We start from the raw sequence: 24607 nt of genomic DNA on the forward strand, positions 1-24607 counted from the left end.
GGAATATTCTGACTTACCAGCTCAGAATATCATGAACTATGACTTCCTGTTTAAGCATTTTAGGATTGAAATAATCCTAAATACCATGGTCACCCTACCTGGTTGGCTTACATTAAAACTTTGCCTCTTTCAGGATATTTGTTGTCATTAATATTCCGTGGTACAGCTCAACATGAGGGGTGCTAATGTGTCAGAAAAACAAGTAAGCAGGCAAGCCTAACTGGAATCTTATGTCAATTCTTGAGATTGAGGACAGTGCTATGTGACTGATTGTCATTTAAATTAATCAAAAAGTAACTATCAACTTAGAAAATCCTTCAGGCCCAGAGCATAAAGCAGTTTCAAGCTTATAGGAAACCAAACATAATCATTCAAATAAAATTACTGATACTGTACTTCATATGAGCAGGGACATCATAGTAATGTATTATTATGCCACTTGAAATATGATTATTTGCTGGCAGATAAGTTACAAAACCATCAGATTATATATATGTGTTTTGTGAGTTCTTAGAAAATATTTCTTTCATTCAAAGTCTTAATATTTATTTTACATAAATGGGCTCCATTCATTTGAAATAAATGTGAAAATTATTAGAAACACTTAACAAACCAGTTTTTAAATTTTTAGAAAGATCCAAAATGTCCCAGGCCACCACAGTTTAACCAATGATCAGTATTTAAAGAGAAAATACATACTTTTGCATCACCATAGAGATTATATACATAGTTTTGAAAAATGAAATAGCATAGAGTCTTCTAATTAATAATTTCTTCAAAATTACTCAGAAGCAATTAAGAAATATGTTCTAAGAAAATTATGCCTTGTTGAAACCACAAAACAAAGAGAATATAAAAATGTATGGAGGGGTAAATACTTTTTATACATCTGTTGACTACCTTTTTCAAGGATTACAGATATTGCAGAATTTTTAAAAAATTCAGAATTCAATAAATGTTTGGAAAGTTAAAATTACAGAAATGTTTAAATTTTTGAATTTTGAAATTCCTGTTTACCCTAAAGAGAAATAGAAATCTACAATGATAACAACAACAATAATAATTACACAATGTTTACAAAGCCTTTGGAATTTTCAATATTCCTGTGTCTCTGCTTGAAGCAGCAAAATTAAAATGATATAGTCACAGTTTGTTTCTTGACTATTTTATATTCAGTAATTTTTAATGAAGCGACTAAATTAGGCATAACTTTGTACAGCTTTAACGTGGTTATGATGAATATATTTTACTTGATTAAAAATGATAAAACCAGGGAGCCTTAAATATTATCTTAAAAGATTAACTACTGTGTCAATTACAAATCTAGGAGAAAGGTATTTATAAAGGAATAACTATTCTGAACAGTAACTTCCTTTTGTTCATTTCATTTAATTAATGATTCAATCACTCTTAATACTAAAATTTTCCTAAATTACACATTGGTTTGCAAATGGGATGGCATCTAGCAGGGCTACGTCAATTTACACACTGGTGAAAATTCAGCAGATAATTCATTTTTTATCTAATCAGGAAGGAAAAACTACTCGGCAGTGTAGAGTGACCTAATTAACTAAATAACTGCCAATTCTACATTGTACTTTGTGTTATATGACATATCATGAATAAATACCAGTCAAAAATCAAAGTATTTGGATACTTAAGTAATGATGAGGCCTGCTGTGCCAACAGGTATGCTAATGAGTAGACATCTCCCAGTCTCAAGACTGAGGGAATGAGGCAAAAGTTTTCACCTCCCAATCTTTTAGGGAGATTGGGATTAACTCAAGTATTTAAGAAGTTCCCTACTATTGGGAAGGAAGTAGATGTAATCATTTATATGCTTATTTTGTCAACTGAGGAAAAACTTGCAAAGGAACAGTTTTGATATATGTATTAGATTTTTATCAGAATACAAATAAATGGTCATAGATGACAATTTTCACCTAAGGAATACAAATAAGTTGATCTATGTTCAGTTACCAATCTAACTAGGGTAAATGTCTTCTGATAGCAACTAAAGTTAACAATATCTTCCTTCTAAAACCTTTCTAAGAGCACCCTACAGTCACACCTTCTAGCAACAGCCATTTCTCTTGAATTAGTAAGGTGGCTACACCGCCAGTTTGAGCAGTTTTCCTTCAGTCCTGTAGTCCATCTCTCAGGGGATTCTCCAAATGCTAATAAAAATCAATTTCCCTGACAAAAGAACATATACACGAATTTTTTTTTTCTTTAGAAGAGGGTCAGGGAGCATCTGATAGACGTTTTTAAAGGAAGGGGACAGCTACTTGCATGGGACTGCATTTTAGTTGTGCTAAAAGTGATGGAAGTTGGTTTGCATTATTCTACCACCAACACCCAAACCACCTGCCCACGGAAACCCCTGCCGGAGACCGAAGTTTCCCCAAACAGCGCTCGGCAAAGCGCTGCCATAAATTCAAAACTAACTCTGCTGGGCCCGTGGGGGTTGCGAGAGAGGGACCGAACGTGAAACCCGGGGAGCCCCGCGTCTCTTGCCTCCGAAGGTTTTCCGCGATCAGTGTCCCCTTCTCTGCTGGAATCGGAAGTGCCTGTCACCTGCGGATCTGCCCGACTCTCCCGGTCGGCCCTTCTCCTCTGCCCAGTTCGGACAGTCTCCAATTCCCCGTCGCAGCCCCGGCCGCCTCGGACTACCTCGTCCCCAGCCCCCGCCCCACCCCCCGCCTCCACCGCGTCCCCTCCCCGCGGTCCCAGCCTCTCCAGGCGCTGCTGGGCGCTGATTGGCGGCTGCGCTGACAGCAGGCGGGGCCTGGAAGTCGCGGCCAAGCCCGCCCTCGCGTATAAGCCCCTCTCAGCGCTCTCTCTCCATCTCTCCCCTCTCTTTCTCTCTCGCTGCTCCCTTCCTCCCTGTAACTGAACAGTGAAAATTCACATTGTGGATCCGCTAACAGGCACAGATGTCATGTGAAAACGCACATGCTCTGCCATCCACACCGCCTTTCTTTCTTTTCTTTCTGTTTCCTTTTTTCCCCCTTGCTCCTTCTCCCTCTTCTTTGTAACTAACAAAACCACCACCAACTCCTCCTCCTGCTGCTGCCCTTCCTCCTCCTCCTCAGTCCAAGTGATCACAAAAGAAATCTTCTGAGCCGGAGGCGGTGGCATTTTTAAAAAGCAAGCACATTGGAGAGAAAGAAAAAGAAAAACAAAACCAAAACAAAACCCAGGCACCAGACAGCCAGAACATTTTTTTTCACCCTTCCTGAAAACAAACAAACAAACAAACAACCATCAAAACAGTCACCACCAACATCAAAACTGTTAACATAGCGGCGGCGACGGCAAACGTCACCCTGCGGCCACGGCGTCCGCCTAAAGGGATGGTTTTCTCGGCAGAGCAGCTCTTCGCCGACCACCTTCTTCACTCGTGCTGAGCGGGATTTTTGGGCTCTCCAGGGTTCGGGCTGGGAGCAGCTTCATGACTACGCGGAGCGGGAGAGCGGCCACACCATGCGAGGTAAGCGAGTCTGCCGGCACCGAGGCTCCCCGAGTCCGGCCAACTCCAGCCAGACGGGGAGATGGGGGAGGGGAGGGCACCCAGTCTAAGGGGAAAGAGGTTGTCCAGGCGCAGTTTCCCGAATTCGCTCTCGCAGGTGGGGCTGCAAATGGCCTGGGCGTAGAAAGTTGTGGGAAGGTGTTGATGCCTTTCGGGAGTTCTGGAGGAACGCGGGAGGGCGCTTTTTTGGAGAGGGGAGACAGGCTACTTGGTTCCTACCAGTCCTTGAGTTGCACTGAATCATTTTTGCTTTTCGCTCTCGGGTGCGGAAGCGGACGCGGGATGGAGAAAGCCGAGAGAGGGATGCCTCTGGACAGGAGCAGTTTGGAAGTGCCCCGCGCGCAGTGGTCGGCGGCCGGGGTTGGGCGCGCGGGGCGCACCGGCCGGGGGCAGGGTGGACACGCGCGGGCACACACTCGCAAGATTACGAGGCCCACTAGCGTCCTGGCAAGCAGGCATGTCCCTTCGCAGGAATAGCAAGCAGAAGAGCAGTGCTGCGAGGCTGGACGCGGCTGAGGGAACAGTTAGTTCTCTGGCGCGCGCCTTCGTGCAGGCGCTGCGCCCTGGCCAGGTCCTCGTGCCCGAGCCCGCGCGGCCCAGGGAGTAGTGCGACCCCGGAAAAGTTGTAATGAGAAAGTTCTGGAGGCTTGGAAAGGCCACACTACTCACGGCCGGAGAGCCATGGACTCCGGCTCTTTTGTCAGATAAAGGGCCAGTAGTGGAAGGAGGTGCTGGTGCACCCTCGGGCCAGGACCCTCGCAGTCGCAGGCGATGGCGGCGGCGGGACCCCCGGGCGAGCTGGGGTCTGCGGGGATGCGCGCCAGGGACTGTAGCGTTACACCTGCTCCGGCTGGACTCTGGGCCTCTCGAAGGGCTGGCGGATGGGTTTCGGGAAGTCACTTGGTCTCCTCTTCTGCCTTGCCGGAGACCTCAGGTTTCCTTCGCGCTGTGCTCGGCTTTTCTTCACTCTTTTACTGAAGAGCCAGGCAGGTGTCCGCCTGACATGGGGATCTGTGCAAGCTCTGGGCACCCACCCCCACCCCCAGTCTCTCTTCCTGGCCACACCGCTGTTCATCGGGGGTTCTTCTCTATCCTTCTCAAGTACCCCTGGGTCTTGACAACAGAAAGTTAGTAACGGCCAGCTCCAGACCTTCCTGCATCCCAGACTCGGAGAGAGGTGGTCTAGGCAGGGAGCACTTGGGAGAGTTCGGATGCAATCACTGGTCTCCTCCTTCCATTGACTGTGATCCTCTCCCACCCACTCCCCCTGTTCCCCTCGAGGAGCACCCCAGGAGGCAGCGGGTCTCACTCCCACTCCCTCCCGCACGCGGTGAGCCCCGAGCCTGGACTCAAGGGTTTGCTGGCTGGACGCTGGGATGTGTCAGGAAAGGGAAGGAGAAGAAGGAACAGAGAGAGATTGTCCATGGGGGAGGGGGTTGACTGCAGATAAGAAACAAGGACGTCCTGATGGGATGGTCTTGATTGGCCGGTTCGCTGGGAGTGGGGCACCCGTGTGTGTGCGCGCTGGCTCCAGCTGATTGTACCTGTTGGGGGTTGGTTACATGCTCCACTGTCTAAATTCTTTCAAGAAACTATACTTGGGCAATTGGCGAGTAGAGAACCTTGGCTTAGTAAGAGACGCCCAGTCTTTTGTTTTTCTTTTCTAGCCCATCTCACCATCCCATCCATTCTTTCGGTTTCACCCGTCCCAGTGTGGAGCTGCCAGTTCGTCCCTCCACTTCTTCCCTTCTAACTTTCCCCCTGTGGCTGGGTTCATACTTTCTTGGAAACCATGCACCACCTCAACTCGGACCCGGCACTAGGACCTAGGGCATAAAAGCCTCTCACTCCTTACATGGTAGAATGGAGTGCGGCGCCGGGTGGGGGTGGGTTGTAGCTTGATCTAGCCTCTCCTGAAGGAGCAGTTTGCAGATGACTGTCCAGGTTCGCCACGGCGGTCTCTTTGAGGACTCCAGAAGCTGGAAGGATTAAAAGCCAGGCGCTGGTCCTCATGCTTACCTTGAGAAAACCAGTTTAAGCCCACAGACCTATCCCAGAGGGCGCCAGCCTCGCCAGGCGTCCGAGGACCCCTTACAACTTCTAATTTGAGGCAGCTCTCAGGCGGCCTTAGGGGAACGCGCTGGAGAAAATGTAAGCTTAAAAGATGGCCAGGTCGCTCTATGGCCCTTGCTGGTTGCCCTTTCCTGACCCCTAGTGTCTTCCTTTACTACCTCTTCATATTATCTCCGGACAATGCCCTTCCGCAGTATGAGAGGCTGTTCCATAAGAATGGGATTGAGAAAAGATCCAGGCTACTCTGACGTCTTGTGGAGTTGGGGGTTGAACTTGAGAGTGAACTTGAGAAGTGAAAGCGCGAAAAGAATCAGCTTTCGCTCGTAGCAGGGCTACTAAGCACCCTCTGTTGGCAGAGGGACGGTTTTAGACCTGGGCTTTACTGTGGGCCCACTCCATTTCCCTCATCCACAAGCGCGCTTTCCATTCCCAGGTGGTCCTAGTTAGCGCCTGGGCTACACAGTTTGCAGCTAACAACTGTCCTGAATCAGGGCGCTTTGCGCGATGGAAAGATGATCTGGGATTCAGTGGTCTCCTTCGGGGCCAATCCAGCAAACCTATTCCCACCCCCTACTCCTCCCCCGCCTAGGGCATTTAAGAGACTTTATCCCCAGGGAAGCTACGGGGGAAAAAAGGGCTTAAGAGTCCCTGATCTTTGACGTCCTTGTCCTGTCCCACGGCTGAACTGAGTCCCGGATACAGCGCGGTGGCTTACTCTGGCCTGGGGCTGAGGAGGTTGTATTTGGTGGCGCACAAATCCTTTCATCCTTTGTCTGTAAGAGGGTACCACAGAAGTTCCAGAGAGGCTTCTCCGTAGATTTCACTACTGAAAGGAATAACTTCTGAAGGCGGAAGGGAGGACCTTCCCTAGTGATGGGCCCATCACTGGGTGAGAAAGAAGTGAGCTGAGGTGTGGGTTTCAAGGGTCCTTCTTGAAAGATCTGTGGGCTGTTTATTACACAGGGGCGCGGAAATGGTCGGATTTTTCAGTCCTGCCTCCACGGAAAACCCTGCTTCCCAAAACAGGGGCACAGATGTCGTCGTAATCAATAGGTGATTGTCGCTGGGGCGGATTAGAAATCTGGTTTTATGCTTGCTATAAACAAGGATTGGGTCTGGCTTTTTTAAAGTCTAGTTTTCCTCTCTTATTTGCAGGTAGTTAATTTTTACTAAGTGCTAAACTTTAGAAAAGAGGCGGCTTGCTTTCAGAGGTATGGCAGCCCTTCAGAAGTATGGAGCTCTGAATGTCCTGCTGGCAGGGCCTTTAGATTTCCTGAACAAGTTCTCTCTCTTAATTTCCTCCACAAGTTCCAATTAAATATTTCTAACCAACATTCCACCTCCCGCAATTAAAAAAACATTGCTGGAAGGACATCTCTGTTAGTAGTCCATTAATAATTGCTCATTAAGTAATCATCAGTAAGCTGTCTTCATTCCAAGAAATGTAATTATTCAAACAGTTTAAAAGGAAATTCTGAAGCTGTATTTCAAGTATTGATGAAATAATATATAGCCATAAAAATAAAATATTTTCTTAAATGGTACCATCAGGTGACTCTGTCCTCCTTCCTCCCTCAGCATCATGGGTGAGTTTGTAACAAGTATTATGACACAGAAGTGCTTGACATACTGGACTTCTGGGATAGGTATTATTACCACCAAGGCTTTTACTTTTCAATATTTTCTAACAATCAGAAATTAGGAAACCAGGAGGAAAATGTAGATGAAGAAATTGAGCAGCAAACTTTATAAACCTGAGGGACACAAGATTAAAACTCCTTTGTTGACATTTACTTAAAACTTACTAATCTTTGGATTTTCCCTCAACCACAATATAGCTTTTGCTCATTAGAGAATCCCTAAAAGATGAGGTTTTGCATCATTATTAAAGTGGTTTATGTGATCATTTAACATACATAAAAACATTATTTTATACTCTTAACCAAATATGAATGTTAACATTTACTCATTCTGGCAGCAATTTGATAACACCAAACTATGATCAGCCATAAAAACAACTATTCAGGAGTGTATTTGCATAGATTATATTTTAAATGAAGTGTTTCCAAGCCATGAAACCTAATTTTACAGGAACAAAAATTTTATTACACCAAAAATTTACAAAGTTTTTGGGTTGGTCTTCATGAAAATGACATTTAAATCTCATAATACCTACTTTTTTCCCCAAAAGTAGTGTATACACAATTGTCAACAGGGATTTAATATGATTTGATACACAAAGCTTTTCTACATAAAAAGATAAGTAAATTGCTTTTTCAGCTATGACATCACCTTTTATAAACCTGTATTCACCTTTTAGAAATACAAGACGGACTATATGGTTTTTAGACCTCTCATTACAGTAGTTCTAAGATATAAAAGTATAAATCACAGCACATTACTAGATTATTCCATTGCAATAAATAATATACCTCTAATTTAAAGTACATATTATAGCATTTAATTAATAGTTTAATATTATGACTTCAAAAATTATTAGTTAAAAAATTATATATGCATGGGTCTGCTGGGATTCTGCAAATTTGTATATAAAGTGAGGCTTAAAATTGTGAATAATAATATCAGTGCCACTGGGCACTGGTGAAATTTAAGACTTACAAGTAAACATATTAGGAAATAAGAATTAATGCCAAAGTGAAGACTGTCAAATTCTGGCCAAATTGAAACACATCAAAGGTTCATGAGCACATATGTTGTGAGTGCAAAAGTTATTTGTGATTGAGGTGACATTCTAATAATATGAGGATAATTTCTTTAGACTAAACTATTTCTGTGTTTATTCTACAAAGACAAAAAAAGGCTTTATTTATATTGTCATTAGTTTAATTAACATTAACAAAACATTTATTGTGATGTTAAAATATATAGAAAAGTAAATATTAGAAATGGAAATTGTGCTTAATAGTTAATGTATGTTTTTTATTCTAGATGTAGTTCTGTTATTCTATCTATTCTTATCTAAAGGATAGAAATCAAGCCGACTAATGAAATAAGTCTTTTGTGATACAATGAATGATGACCTTTGATGAAATAAGCACTCTAAACAAAAAGTATTATTCCTGTAATTTTTTAATCATCTTCCAATTACAGCTTTTTGCAAATATTTATCTTGCTTTGAATAGAATCTCTGACTTAACAGAATCCCCAGCAGATAATAGCAGTCTTTGGAGGCGTCTGTTGATACACACTGATACGCAATATGTATATGTATGTGCCTATAACCACCCACTCAGACAAGAAGAATGAATATTTGAGAGAGAAAGTCATTCTTATCTTTGCTTTCACAATCCAGACTTCCAAACTCAAACATATTTAGAGAAACAGAAGCAACTTTCCAGAGCATTCAAAGGGAAGATATGAATACACGTGGTACTAGAGTCTCATAAAAAAGAAACTGTTAATAACATCTATTTATAAATAATCTACACAAAACTCCATTATACTACCTAATGATAATTAGAGGGAAAGGGAATCAAAGAATTCAGGACTGCCAAGTAAATAAAATATTCCCTCTCAAATTAAGCAACAAATTCATAGATAACAAGGTTTATGCCATGAATTTGAAGGATGTTTCCTTTGTAGCACAAGACAAAGGAAGCATAGAGGAATAAATATTGATTGAACTAATCATCTGATGAATAGAAATGAGATTTACCAGTGCACCAATATAATAGGCTATGTTAACTAGTTCTTTCATAGCGCATATGCTGCCCTTTCAACCCCTGACCCCATGCATTCAATTCTTAATGAGGGAAACCACAGGTGTTATAACGGCATTTATAGTGAATCAAGCTACATATAATAACCATGTGGTTAACTAATGGCACTGGGGGTAGATTCTTATGAAAGGAAATATTATGAACATAATGTGACAAAATTATTGTATATTTCAAACCACCTAGATTTTTGGCTTGCTCAGGTAACCTCTAAAATATATCTATGTGGCCATTAATATCTCAAGTCCCAGATTTGGTGGCTCTGTAATAAGTGCAAATTTATTAGTGCATATCTGAGGAGCGAGAATTATTCGAGAATATTCTGTCCACATTGTTGTACACCTTGCATAGTAAGCATTTAAAACATTAAAAAATAACACTTAGAAGGTACAGTATTTTATACTCAATATGTCATGCATGCTGCTTGGTTAGTAGTTATTTTGTAAATTTTGTAAATAGATTACAACTTTATAGTAATAATTAAATGATACATTTTGTGTTAAATTTACATTAGGATATTCTTGATACAGGCATGTTTTTACAAAAGCCAAACCGAACATCTTGCCTTTGCCAAAATATGAGGCTAAAATCTTACTCAAAAATATGCTCTTATAAAAGAACAAAAGTAATTTGCTTTGACTTAAGCATGTTCACCTCTGCAGAGTAAATATTTTATTAACTGGCTGGGTATGCTGACATTAAAATTACTAGAATGGGTATTTATTAATGTCATTTTTGTGTGTGATTAGTTATGATATCATGTGGTCCTGGCTTATATTTCTCCAATTTAGGGGAATCATGGACATCAGTAAAGAAAGATCAAATTAATCTAGTTGTTTACTAAATTATACTTTTCTTACTACCCTACTTATGACTTTGTGCTCGTATAAACCAAATATCTTGGCACTGTGGAGTATATGAAAAACTCGGGACACTTAAAGAAAACTCTTACATAGTTTACCTCATAGTAAAGCTTATTGCAATAAATATTGCAATAAATTAATTTTAAATTGTGTATTTAAAAAATTCTCACTCAATTGCTCAATATAGAATTCTTCTTTTAAAGACTGCTACACCATTAACTGAATTTCACTAGATTATGTTGTAATCATGTGACAACCAGAATATACAATATTTTAGGCATGAATTAGATGTACAAATGGTATTCTGAATTTAAGCACAAAATTATCCTTAAAAAAGAAACAGCAAGAGCTTTTTAAAAAGGCCTTGGCATTTATAACCAGAACTTGGCATGAAATAAATGAGTATTATTAGCTGCAAAAAATGTAGATTTCTTTAATTTTAATTTTCTGACCAGCTTTATTTTGTTTTGTTTTGTTTTAATATTTTCAAATACAAATGTCTCTCCTTATCTGAAACCAACTAAGCTTGATTCTCATCTGTTCTGAAAACTTTGTCAAACTCATTGATCAACTCATTTTTAGGAGCCCAAATTAAGTTATACTCTCAAGTACAAGAATGATACCATCTTCCCCAAAATATTTCAGTTTTAATTTCAAAAGGAATAAGCTCAAAGATGATGTCATCTTTTACAGTCATATATATAAAAAGAAATGTATGTGACTCACATATTTATTTACTAAAGACTTATTGGATACATCCACCCAAAGTAAGGTACAGGGCTGAACCCCAGGGATGCTTAGGTTGATAAAGCACAGTCATCTGTATAGTCGAAGCTAGGATCAAAGAGAAAGCACAATGGAACATGGCAAGGACGCTACCAGAAAGTCGGACTAGCTCTCAACCGGGAAGTGATGTTTGAGATAGGCCTCTAAAGATAAGTAAAGTAGAACTCCCTCTTTGGGTTAATTTGTTCATCATAAATGAGGTCTATTAAATTACTGTTAGTTGTACTCCCCAGTTGCCTTATATAGTTGGTGTTATGTGAAATTGAGTTTATAGTAGAACTATCCCCAAAAGAACATAATCTGACGTAGCACAGATAATAGTACTGCTCTCAAAACTTTTAGTAGTAAAATTATTCTGAAGTGACAATTGAAAAAAAATCCTTTAAATTTCTTTTTAAATTACAAAAAGAAAATATATTGAAGGTGAGATGAACATCAGTGTAAGGAAGAGGGTATAGCTTGTTTTTTAAAAAGTATCACCAAGGAAAAGGAAACGTAAAAATACTTTATAATATCCATATGTTTGTTTTTATAAGGAAAATTCTTATTTATTTTTTTAAAAAGGAAATAGCAGATATATATTGAGTTTCGTTTTCTTTAATGTTCAAGCTATGATCTGAAAGTAGTGATATCTGCTCTGGAGAGGATCTTAGATTACTAGATATCAAGTAGAATAAAATCCATTGAAGTAAAAGAGTACGTAGGCCATAGCTGAGGGCCACAGTGATGTTCTTTAAACTCTCCCATTCCACATACTTGGATATAACACTGTACCCTGAAAATTAAGTTATAAAGTCAACACATAGTGTTCTTGCTGACTTTTGAGCTATTCTCTTTCTTCAGCATATTTAAATAAGGAAAATTCTGGAGACTTTTAGTAATAAAAACCTGAGTGTGAGAGGCAAATATTAGCTGGTTCCACCCCAGCACTGTGAGTGAGCTGCTGATCAGGCTGGAAAGTGTCTGCTACAGTCCTCAGTTAAAGCTCTGTCATTTCGAAAGGATAGTTTGTCATTCTGGTCTTAGACATTAGCTCTTGTGAACTGAGTTAACATGGGTCCTCATACTAATGTCTGATCTACTCTGAAACACTGGTAAAATCAAATGTCTGAGACCACAAAGCTGAAAAACAGGCTCTGAGCTGGGATAAACTCACATAAGCAAATGCCTCCATTTGAAACTTGCAAGCAGCCAAATTGTCACTCTTGGCCATAACCCTCTGCATTAGCATGAATCTCATCTTCAAATTTCCACATAGTGGGCAAGACCACACAGTCATACCTTTTAAGTCTTGAAACATAAATAATTGTTTTAAATGCTGAGTATTCATAGAATATATTAGACTAAGGAATTGTGCCCTTCTGTTGTAACGATATCCACATAACATAGTGGCTGTGGTACTTCCAGTTTTTTTCCTTGCAAATAGAAGAATTCAAAAACTGCATGAATGATTCCATTTCCTGAGGTTTTTCCAAAAAGGCTTGGAAGGCCCCTGTAACTTTTACTAGCCTTGATTAAACAGCTATTTAATAAGACGATCAGTTTTCTGGACACTCATTCCCCCACCCCTTATTGCAATTTGTCTCTGGTGTTCCTAGGTTATGTGACAATGGACACATACAACCACTTCATGTTATGCCTGGGCCAGTGTACTATTCTGGTTGGTGAATGGAGGCTAAACCCTTGGAGAACAGTCGTTTTACTTAAAGTGTTACATATAATGTGAGTCTAGTGTTTTTACTCTAGCTTTTATGTAAATATGCGTCATACTTAGTAAACAGTAAACCGCTATTTTGGTTTTTCCATTAAAAAGCAATTTAAAGACAATCTTATTAAATAGGATCTAAATGTGTTGTTGCCGGTAATTAGCTCTGAGAACATGAAATGCAGACATATGATTTTTATTTGCCTAGTGTAATGAAAATAAGTGAAACCAGTTGTATTTGACAGGCTACATTTAAAAAGTGTCATTTTACCTGTCCAAGGAAAGGACCACATAGGGCTTCGTGTGGGTTTGTAATTTGCATTAGTATGAAAACTCATATTCTAAGTGTCCAAAGTAAAAATTTTATCATATAGCTTGAATCAGAATAAACACTCAAATCATATTTAACCATCCAGCAGCTGCTGACTTCCAGAGTCCAGAACTAAACAATAACACACAAGTTTCAAGAACTTAGACATACTGAGTTCCTAATGAATAATTGGCTTTCATTATCATTGTCAGGACAAATAATAAAATTATTACACAGAACATTTCCTGTTAACTTGTATATAAATTGTGCCTGGCACATGCAAAGGAATTAAAGACTTTTAAAGAAAGGAGAAGAAACCTTGTTCCAAGTTTCCACAGTTGTTGAGTATGAGCAAATGCCACACAGTCTGGTAGAATAGAGGAACATTTGTTCAGGAAAAACACATCATATCGTTAAGGTACATGCTTCTTGGCAATAGTTTGTTTTTGACAAAAATAAAATATTTTAAATAAATTATTTAGAATTTTTTAGGATCCCAACTTATTAATCTGTTTGCTCTAAAATTAAATTTTAAACAAACAGTTCAATATGCTGACTTTTTTTCCCACTTCAATGCTGACTACTTTTTAATAAGCTTAATTCTAAGCACTTTTATCCTTGCATATATACTTTCATTCTTGTGATTTAAAAAAAAAGTTAAGTACCAAAGGAAAAGAGCTTTTGGAGTAAATTATCCCAAAGACAACTCAGAAATATCCTAGTCAGACAGCATTAATACCCTTCCAGTTGTGTTTTTACTTTGTTTACTAATATTACCAAAGATAAGTTCTGGCTGTTGCTCATGTCAGAATAAATTAAAATTTATGTGATTGGTGTTAGAAAGTGTTCTTTTGTAACAAAATAAATTGATTTGGAATTTTTTCCACCAAAATGTACTGTATCCTTATGTTCATTAATGATTTTTGAAAGATTATCTAACATGGTTGATTTGTGTACTGATTAAGAGTAAAAAACATGCTTTTTAAAAATAAAAGAATGCTTTAAAAGTCAAGGGAAATATCTGACAGAGTTGTAGGTGACCCCTTCTATAGTGAAGAAGGTTTAAATGCAACTCAGCGAATCTTAACTATTGAACACTTATGATGTCTAAGAAGCAATACCCTCCAAGGTAACAGTCTCAAGCACAACAAAACTACATTTCTTATAAAACTCTTAATGAATTCCTTAGATAATATTTGTTTCATTTGAATTTCTTAAATGTTCAATATTAATTATGTCCCGTTTTCTTAAATGAGAAAAATCGATGACATTTGTTGAAAGAGTCTAATACCAAAATTTGACTGGAAACAAAGGTTCCTGCCTCCAAATCCAGTTCTATTTTTATTAATCTATGCTCTCTCTCTCTCTCGCCATACTATTTTTTGCCACCCCTGTATTGATAGTAGATATCCCTAATCAATCATGGCATTAATACTTGCTAAGTCCAAATGCAACCTCTGCTACCATTTGGCCAGCACTGGCCCTTAAGATAAAACTTGTTACCACAACTCTCACCAGTGTTTTGACCACATAAAGAATAGAGAATAATACAGTAAAACTATTATTTAATCACAAGACCCCCTCGGATAAACCATAGCTCTCCACAGCTTTCACTCCCAACATAATGATAATGGCGTTTACCAATCTGAGGAAAAACTAAAATAAAATAAGTATTATGGAAACATCTACAGATTCTAAACTGGATCTGTCTAGTCAAAATAATAACAAATTCAATGTATAAGTGGTACATTTTTTATCTTTCCATGATTATTCCCTTGAAAGTTCCAAATATTTAATTTAATAAACAAATAGATCTCCTTTTGTATGGACTTCAAAATTTTGAAAAAATTGTATATTTATAGATTTTTTTTCCTCACTAAGAATCTGTATCCACTTTAAGGCAGCAATTTTGTCAGAAATAGCTATGAAGACAATAAAAAAAATTATCTTCCTTCAATAGGCAACATACACTTTTAGTTTGTGATGTGAATGCACTCATTTGACCCTCAGCTTGTCAATTCTTTCTAGTTTTTACGCCTGTTAAGAGGAAGGTTCTCTATCTTCAGCTATAAGCATTTCAATGAAAAAAAAACTATGTTAACAGCCTAGCATACCACCATTTATCCACCTGAGTTTAATTAATTTTGTCTGATTGACTGAGACTGGAACTCTCATCAACACACTATTTATATCAAAGGCCTATTATCATCCTTCTATGTCATGTACAAGCATAAGATGTTTTCTTAAGGAAAGAACCTTGACAACATTAAGAAAGTGCCATGTCTAATCGCGCCCAACATTATAAAGAAAAAAAAATTAAATTTGACATTAATTCTAAAGAAATGCAGAGTTCTGCTCCTCCTTAACAATATTGCAATTTAATTTGTTTTGCATTTTGGCTGAAACATAATATTCCTTACATCAAGCTATCATTTATGTGATTAATTTTTATGCTTTCAAACGAAGTTTATTTGCAATTCTTTAAAGCACAGTTATTAGTCTACTGTTAGTGATTTTTCAGCCCTCTTTAATGTAAACTGTACTATAAAAAACATAGCTTGAAACACCAACCCTACCCTGTCATTTATTCTGCAGGACTCCAACTGATCGTATTATAGAATGGTCCTGACACCCACAACTTGACTAAATTTGACCACAGATGCTATTAGAAAGAAAATGAGCCACATTGGGTTCTCTTCATCTTATATTTAGTATCTACTGTGTTTAACAATATCAGATTGAAAAGACTGCACACTTATCTCAGGTGATCCTCTTTGTTTCACGGCATGTAAAATATCTTCTTTGCTTGCTCTGTTTTAGATATAGTGGTATGTTTCTTCATATTCACTAATTCTGTCAGTCTGTGTTCTGCAGCTTAAGGAAAATTCTGAAAACATTTAAGAGAGGAACTATGTAAACCTGAGAGGAGCTGACAGATGCAGTCTCATCTCTACAAATGTAATAGCAGTTAAAATGTATAATAATCTCTTGCCTGTGTTTCGTACTTTATAGTTCTCGATAAGCTCATGTAGCCACTGTCTAAATGACACACACAGCAATCTTTTGAGATACTCAGGACAGGTATGAATAGGAATGTGCACAGAGTAGCCAGACTAAAGAAAACTCTAAAAGAGCGCTTTTAAAACAGTTTTAAAATGCAGTTTCCACACTTCAAAAAATTGTACCAAATCAAAAATATAAATATTTGATTTACAAAAGGAGGAAATATAAGTGGTTAATAAACATTTGAAAAAAAGAGCTCAACTTCACTTATTAAAGAATGCAAACAGAATGAGTAGCATCTTCACCTGTCAAACAATAGCAGTTGTGATGACACCCTCATATTCTGTAGCAGGAATTTATAGTGGTACAGTCTTTTAACTTAAACCCTTAAAAATATCATACTCTTTAGCCCAGTAATTCACCTTCTGGGATCTTTCCAAAGAACTAAACTAAAGCACAAAAAAAGACTTTATACCTAAAGACCTGTTCCTAAAAACGTATTGCATCCTCACCATGATGTTTTCAATATACAGGAAAACCTTAGTTGTAATATTCTTTACCACATACTTTCATGTAATATGTATTCACTGTGTATACTATTATATACTCGTGATGTATTCAATGTACTTCACTAGCCTTAAATATCTACATGTACTTAATCATTTATTTTAGGTACCGAGGATAAAATGGTGAGCAAAAAGGACATTATCCTGACCACTAAGCATAAAGACTAACAAAAAATAAGTAAAATGCAAAATTGTATGTACCATATGACTTACATTATATAAAAAATCCATAAAAGAGCAATTGAAGAAAACATAAAACTGTTAAAAATCAACCCTTGATATTAACATTTTAGAAACTATTTTCTTCTTCTTCTTCTTTTTTTTTCTATCCTTTCAAATTTTCCCACAGAGTCTCTGTAGATCAGTTGTAAGTGCCAAAGTGTGGGAGGCACAGTGGCCCAGGCCTGTGGTCCTGGTGCGTAAGGAGTCTAGGCCAGGAGTTCAAGACCAGCCTAGGCAACATAGCAAGCCCTCATCTATATAGCAAAAGAAAATTTAAAAAAAAAAGTGTCAAAGTGAATGAATGCTCAATTACTCTGGCATAGTAATAAGGCTATGCTTTATCTTTCACTCATTGTGTTTTAGCTCTTCCGTTTGCCTGAGGTCATCTAGTATGATGATAATGTTAAAGTTGAAAGTTTGATGGCAATTAACCGATTTGATATTGGCACAACTACTCTTTCCTTCATCATCCAACATTCATCAAGGATCTATTACGTACCAGACACTATCTTAAGTTTTGAAGATGCACAGGTGAATAGAATCCCATCCCATACTCTCAAGACCTTAGAGTCTGGTCTTTTTGAGAATCATATATTACAATTCACAATAGGTACTAGAAATAGTAATAATACAAGTGATAATAATAATAAGAAGAAGATGATGAATTTAAAAAAACTTTTTCCATCATTGAGAAAAGAAGAATTCTGCCTTATTAAATTCTTTAACAGTGGATTAATACCACTCTTTTTGTCTCTAAAGGCTCATAATTGGGGAAATTTATTTTAAATGTTAGAGGAAAGATCAGGATACTCATACAGAAAAATTAATCCGCTTGCCTTAAATTTGTCTCTATTAAACTAGCTCGTATCTATCCCCTGACAAAGCTGCAAGATTGCAATTCCTAAGGATGTTAAAGAATGCCAACACATACATACCAGTTCACAAAATATAAGATGAATGATGAATTGATTCCCACTGGCGGAGCTGTGGGAATGCTTTAAATATTCCTACACTCTGTGGTAAATGAAGAATCTCAATTTGTTCATAAGACTGTTACAAACTCATCGCTATTTAGTAGGGCAGAATGCACTATGATGTTCACTGCTAAAGTAGTCTTCATATATTAGTACTAACACCCCAATGCAGTTATTCGAAACAGGCAGTGATTTTGCCCTGCAGGAGATATATGACAATATCTAGAAAAATGTGGAGTTGTCACAACTAAGAAGATGCTACTAATGTCCCATAGGTAGAGGTCAGGAATGCTGTTAAACGTCCTGCAATATACAAGACAGCCCACAAAGCAAAGAACCATCTTGTCCAAAATGCCCGTAATGTTGAGATTGAGAAATGTTGCCCTAGGACTATATGAAGGTTTTCTGAATAGAATCATTTTAGGATCCTTAGTTTTTTGTGTATATTCTCTGAGAAAGCTGCTTCCTCTTTTCTGCCTCCCCCTTTACAATAATCTCACTTCCACTGCATGAAAGAAAGATTGAACTCTCTCACTCATTTCAAATCTTATTATGTGCATGGTTCCCAACATGGAAAACTTCCACTGCAGTAAAAAACAGACAATTTGAAATACTGATTTTGATGTTGAGAAAATGAGTGATTTTAATGAATGGGCAAAATCGTCTTTTGGAAGTCAGGTAGTTTACTTTCAATGAAATTGAAGGAAGATGTATTCAAATTCTCAGTTATTGATCATTAAAAATAGTTTTTGATAATAGAATGCTATGTGAATGCTATGTGATTTGAAGCATATATCTCAGAATGAGTTTAAGGAAGTGAGTTCAATTGCTATGGCAAAATTAGTTCCACTTTCCTCTGCATATTTATGTGAATAAGTTTTTCAACACTTGCATTCCTAAAAACAAAACATAAATAGAATCAATGTGAAACCCCATTACATTCTAGTAGTAAATAATAGTCAAGCAAAAGTACCAGAATTAAGTGAAAGAAAAAAACCTCGCTCTGGTCCATTAAAAGATAAATTTTCTTTTAATATTTACTATTATATTTAGTATTAGGTTGATGCAAAAGTTATTGCAGTTTTTGCCATTACTTCAGCAAAAACCATCATAACTTTTGCACCGACCTAGTAAGTATAAAATTTGTAATGTATGTATGTGATTTTTATCAATTGTGTTCTAGTGATAATGACAATAATTCAATCTAGAAGGAATTTTAACTCAGAACTTGTGTTCACAGAGGAAAAAAAAATGGTTAAATCTAAAATATATACTTTTTTTGGAGAGAGGTATAACCTAGTAATTTTCAATCATGAGAATTCAGACATTAGAATAAAATCATGTGCAGGAAGTGAAAGCAAGAATTCAAGGAGAAAAGTAGATATTGTAAAATCCCTGTAAAAAGTTTGTTTATGCATTTTCTTTTCAAATGTATGATATGGCTATTAAAACATTTTGAGATTTAGAGTCTATGGGTATATTTAAATAGAAACTCCTTAGTTCTATTTTAATATTTAAAATCTAAAATGCTTCAAAAATTACATGCTTTGCAGTGTTATTGTATATACTATGTAATCTGCTTTTACAATAGTTCTGAAATAGAAAAGAATGCCGTGGGTCCCACGATTCCTGTTCCACAGTGTTCAGCCATGGTTTTTCTGGTCCATATTAACACAGTATCCTTATTACTTAGAAACTGCATTAGTCAAGTATTTGGGCAACAACTATTTCAAACTCTTTAAAGAACCCAGAATGATCATTCTTCATTAACTTTTCTTAGATGACGAGGCACAATCATATCTGAGAAGCTTTGGACAACAGTTACTGCTTATTTCACTCAAGTTTTTTAAAGTGCTAGTTTTCTGCAGAAATTGTGAATAACTAGTAACCTCAGAATCAGCAACCCTGAAATCAAAACAGTATCCTCCTCAAAGAGATGCTTCAGTACATTCCGCTAGACCACATATCTGTAAACTTTTATGTAAAACCCCAAATAGTAAATATTCTAGACTTTGTGGCCCATGTGGTCTCTTTTGCTCTGACATTGTAGCATAAAATGTCAGAGTAGCACAAACATAGCCACAGTCAATGTGTAAATGAACAATCATGGCAATCTTCCAATAAAACTTTATTTACAAAAACAGGTGGCAGGTTTAATTGGAGTGGGCAGTAGTTTGCTGACCCCAACACTTGACTATCAAGTCCCTAAAGACAGGTTATATGTCTTATTGAACTTAGTATTCCCATCACCTACCACAAAACCTGAAATTCAATAAATGTTGAATAAATGAGTAGAAGTATTTAAGCCTTAAGAGGATAACAGTATATTTAAAATATGCTAAATGATATTTATATAATATATATTTAATAATATATAATTATATATATGTAAAATGAATTATAGAGGAGAATAAGACAATTGTAAACCTCATTGAGCTTAGATATTGGCCAAGGAGCTCTATTTCTAGAAGTACTAGGCAGCTTGACCACAGTTACTAGAATGAAGCTATAGTATTCAATTATTTCAATATAATTTTGTATATAATTCAATAGTTATTTCAATATAATATTGACTAATAATTATTAAATATAATATTAATAATTAATTAACCCTCAAGTATAACTTCTCATATATTTGTCTTTTATATTTTTGAACCCCTTGAGGTCACACAGCCTTGAATCCTCAACTCCAACTCTATATCTTCTCCATAATAGGTCATTGAAAATTCAAATTAATTAGCATGAGGAAAGGTAAATAAAAACCTGGCCAATTAATAAATCAACAAACATCTGTTGTATCTAGTATGCTGTAAGCATTACATAGTTGTTGAAAAAGATCCAATGAAGAAAACGTATTTATTCAACAAACTAACACCATTAAAGCACTTACGTGTCATGTTTGCATCTAACTTCTAATAAATATTAACTCAGTTAATCCTCACAGCAAATTTGTGATTAAACAGTGTTTATTATTAGGTCCATTTGATAGACGAAGAGGCTAAGGTACAGGAAGGTTAAGTGACTTGTCCAAAGTCACACATCTAGTAAATGGCATAACTGGAATTCAGACCCAGGCACTCTGTCTCCTGAGTCTGTGTTCTCACCATTCCAAAATGCTGTCACTTTTCTTGCAAAGTGAACCTATAATGTTGCAAAATGACAGATGCAAATTGTTAAGTAAGAGTACAACACACTATGGCATTGCCAAATGACACCTGTAACCGGTAAAAGCTAGATGACTTAAAAAGAAGATCAATATCCCAGTGATTAGGAAGAACTCTATGAGAAGTCACTTGAGCCAAGCCTTCAAATTGCGTAGAATTTCACTGGCAAAGAATCACAGAGAAACGTTTCAGGTGGAAGGACAGAAGGAACAAAATCTTGGCAGCAGAAATCATGTGTGTGCACCACCCCAAATGAAACAAAGCATAAGAGAGGGAACTAACATTGACTCTACCCTATGTGTCAGATACTGTGTTTGGTCCTTGACCTCCTAGAGGGGCTAGTTACAATCCCAGGCATGGAAGTAAAGCAGTCCAGGTGCCCATGCCACCTCTACTGCTTACCATGCTACTTAATTTCTCTAAGCCTCATTTTTTTTGTAAAGTGAAGATAAATAATACCTTCATCATAGGCCCATTGTAAGAGTTCAATCAAATTAGATAACATCATAACATGCTTAGCATTGCACCTGATATTTAGCCCTCACTAAGTGGCTTAACATTGTTCTTGAATTTTTATTGTCACACACAAAAAAAGTGAAGTATTGTTATCTCTACATTGCAAATGAGAAAGCTGAGGCTTGGACAGTCTTAGACTAACATCTATAATATATATATAATTACCCCAGTACAATAGGCCTCCAAGGGAGTTCTCACTGGGAAGCAGATATTTGGTTATTAGAAGAAAGAATTGAGAGATGCTGAAATGTCAAAATAGGAGTTTTGTTGTACTGAGATAAATTAAAAATGTTGGGGGCCTAGCTTTTGAACTTTTGAAAAAAAGGAAATCTGTGACTGTTCCTGTGTTTAAAACTTGCCTCTTAATGATTTAGGGGTCACTGAATAAAAAGAGGAGTCAAGCATGAAGCAGAGAGGCGGTCTGGGGACTTGGTTTGGCATTCAGTGACAGCAATGTCAGCTAAACTGACATATCAGTTACCTCCCTAAAACCTGTCTCATAGTAAGTGTCCTCCCTCCCACCTAACAGTTCCCAACATACCTGGTACACTTGATTTGAGTCTGGTGTTTTTTCCTTATATTTATTTACATTTGTTTAGCACAATCTGCTTGGAAAAATTTATAGACACAACATTTACCAAACATAAATTGCAGTGTTTCCTCACATACCATCTCACTGAATATTATTATACCCATTGTGGTTTTTACATAGCTGTGGAAGGGGATTTGTTCTTTCAGGGGAGTATTTTATGAAGGAGTTCACCCCTTTTTCAATGGGAGCTAATTATTATTTTATTTTCTCATATTTTACACATAACTTTTGAAGATTCTTCCAAGAATCTGAAATAGCTGAGTCTTTCCTCTCCCTCCCACTAAAAAATATGCTTTCCATTAGAAAAACTCAAAATTTCATCTGAGTCTACTTGCAAATACACACCTGCAAAATGCACGTGTCACCTTTTAAAAAAAACTGAAATTCTCTCATCATTTTTTTCTTCAAACGAATCAATGTTTTTCTTCATCATTTCATTTTGAAGATTCCCTTTATTCCCATGATTCCGATGGTGTTTTCTGCTGTAACGAAAGGTACTGACATCAGGAGATCTAAATTGTGAAACTTATGTAACTTGCACTATACTCGGTCCAACATCTTGTGGTCTAATTAAATACAAGCCAAGTCAGTTGGCAGAAAGGTACGGCGTGGTGGTGTGGATGTTAGCACCTTGTTAGCAGTCAAAAACCTGCTTTCTCAGGCAGAACCTATTTCCGAATACAAAGTTTTATATAGATTAATGCTGTAATGTTTAAAAGGCATTTGATAAACAAACTTATATTTGAATCCAGAAATAGGAATATTTTCTTACCAGACATTTTAATCTAATTGTATTTTTTAAAGAAGGCTAGCCCCATACTCTAGTGGGCATTGCCCTAAAACCGTTGTTTTACCTTTTAGTGTTTAGTTTCCAGAAAAAGAAAAAATTATATTTAAAATGTCACTATGAGAGAAATGATCTTGGAAAAAATATTATAAATGTGTAATATAAATAAAAATAAGTTATAAGGTTCACATTCCCTGGCATTAGTCTAAATCTTCTTCATCATCATAGGTAATTCTTGTTGAACACTCACTATGTGAAAGGCACTGTGGTGAATACTTCATATGAATTACCTCAGTTAATCATCAAAATAAACCCTTGAGATTAGTACTATTTTTATCCCTATGTCACAGGTGAAGAAAATGAAGCACAGAGAGGTTAAGTCATTTGTCCAGTTACCCAGATAGTATTTGAAGGAACTGGGATTCTAATTCAGATTTTTAACAGCTCTGCCCTCCCCATTACTGACCTATAGCTGCAAGATGCTTCAAGCTGACCTCCTCCTCTGGGTCTGTCTCATTTGTCTCAGAGGTCCTTTCTGGGGTACACCTCCCTTACTCTAGTCAAGCCAAAGCTAAGTGAGTAGTCTAGGGAAATGCACTCATTTATCTTCTTCTTTAAGTCATCCATAAGATGAAAGCTTCCCTCCATGGCACTGTTAATTGAATGTGTGAAATGAGAGGATGATCGTTCAAAAACATTGGAAAGCATGTCTTTCTACCGAATGGGCATTTTAAAAATTGCCACCAATGACCACACACTGCAACTGACCCTAAGACAACCTGAATTAATTTGAGAACATGTGGCTCACACTCAAGTGCAAGGAGTATCCAACACAGTGGTACTCTGCTATCTCACAAAAGACAGACTGTCTTCTGGGGGTTCAGTGGAAAGACTTCTAGAATTTAAATCAAGAGGCGTGTTGCTACCCTTAACTGTGGAGCCTGTGCAAGTCACCTCTTGGCCCCCCATCCCTCCTCATTTCTGAATGAGAATGTGGGCTGTGGTTGTCTCCAGAGTACTTTCCAGCTTTCAAAGTTCTTAAGTTCATGCCCTCCAGTATAAAATTTTTCTTATATTGTTACAAGGATTGATTTTCAGTTATTTTAGTTTTTGAGGGAGCAGGGGCTGTTATAGACTAGGTAACCTGTCCAAAATCAAACAGATATAAGATGTGCCATTGGGATTCTACCTCAGAACCATGTAGTTCCAAAATCCTGAACTACAGTGTCCTTTGTGATTTTAAAGTCTAGTAGACCTGTCCCCTAAAATATGCTTTTTCTCCAACTTGTTAGAATTACAGTTAATTGTTACATAGTCTCATTATCTTACAATACACCAAGAATACAATATTCATTAGAACTGTAGTAAGGTAAGGGTCACATATATCAAAAGAAGAGGATGGCTGTTCTTGAATGCTATGATAAAGTATATTTTACAGAGAAATTCAGCCTAAATTTTATTTATACTCCAGTAAATGAGTTTACCGAATCCTTTCCTAAGAACATATTTTCATAGGGATATGAGGAAAAAGCTCAAAGGCCTGAAAACTTGAAAGATAGTTCCATCTCCTCTTGACAAAGTCGAGATGGGGCCAGAAAGGTTGTGCTGATTTCAGATAAATATTCTACCTAATGCACAATTTTTCTGAGGGCTAGTTGGAGTGTGTAGACGCATGCACGCGGGAAGTATTTAGAGAAGTCAGGGTGGGTAGGTTGTGTGGGAGACAGGAGAATTCAATGAAGGGAGATTCTTTAGCCTTTCCTTCAAGTACATCTTT

The 24607-nt window shown here is 37.4% G+C and overlaps 2 protein-coding genes across 2 annotated transcripts in view; one reads left to right on the forward strand and one right to left on the reverse strand.

Moving 5' to 3' along the window:
• Positions 1-529: 529 nt before the first annotated feature.
• Positions 530-3141, reverse strand: LOC113223684. The gene is made up of 2 exons (XM_026453073.1): positions 3044-3141; positions 530-2788 (listed from the first exon to the last, which is right to left on the reverse strand). Exons 1-2 carry the CDS (start codon positions 3139-3141, stop codon positions 2341-2343), a joined length of 546 nt encoding a protein of 181 aa, XP_026308858.1. The 3' UTR covers positions 530-2340.
• RORB (RAR related orphan receptor B) overlaps positions 2828-24607 on the forward strand; it is a 195158-nt gene continuing 173378 nt past the window's right edge. Inside the window, exon 1 of the mRNA XM_023213294.3 lies at positions 2828-3493. Within this exon, the coding sequence (XP_023069062.1) occupies positions 3487-3493 (7 nt within the window). The 5' untranslated portion in view covers positions 2828-3486. The remainder of the gene's footprint in view (positions 3494-24607) is intronic.

This window comes from Piliocolobus tephrosceles, chromosome 14 (assembly GCF_002776525.5).
Source record: "Piliocolobus tephrosceles isolate RC106 chromosome 14, ASM277652v3, whole genome shotgun sequence".
NCBI lineage: Eukaryota > Metazoa > Chordata > Mammalia > Primates > Cercopithecidae > Piliocolobus > Piliocolobus tephrosceles.

Coding starts and splice junctions, on each gene's coding strand:
- LOC113223684 (XM_026453073.1), bottom strand. CDS start 3,141: ATGCCACCGCCTCCGGCTCAGAAGATTTCTTTTGTGATCACTTGGACT. Junction 2,789..3,043: donor GAGGAGTTGGTGGTGGTTTT/GTTAGTTACAAA, acceptor CGCGACTTCCAG/GCCCCGCCTGCTGTCAGCGC.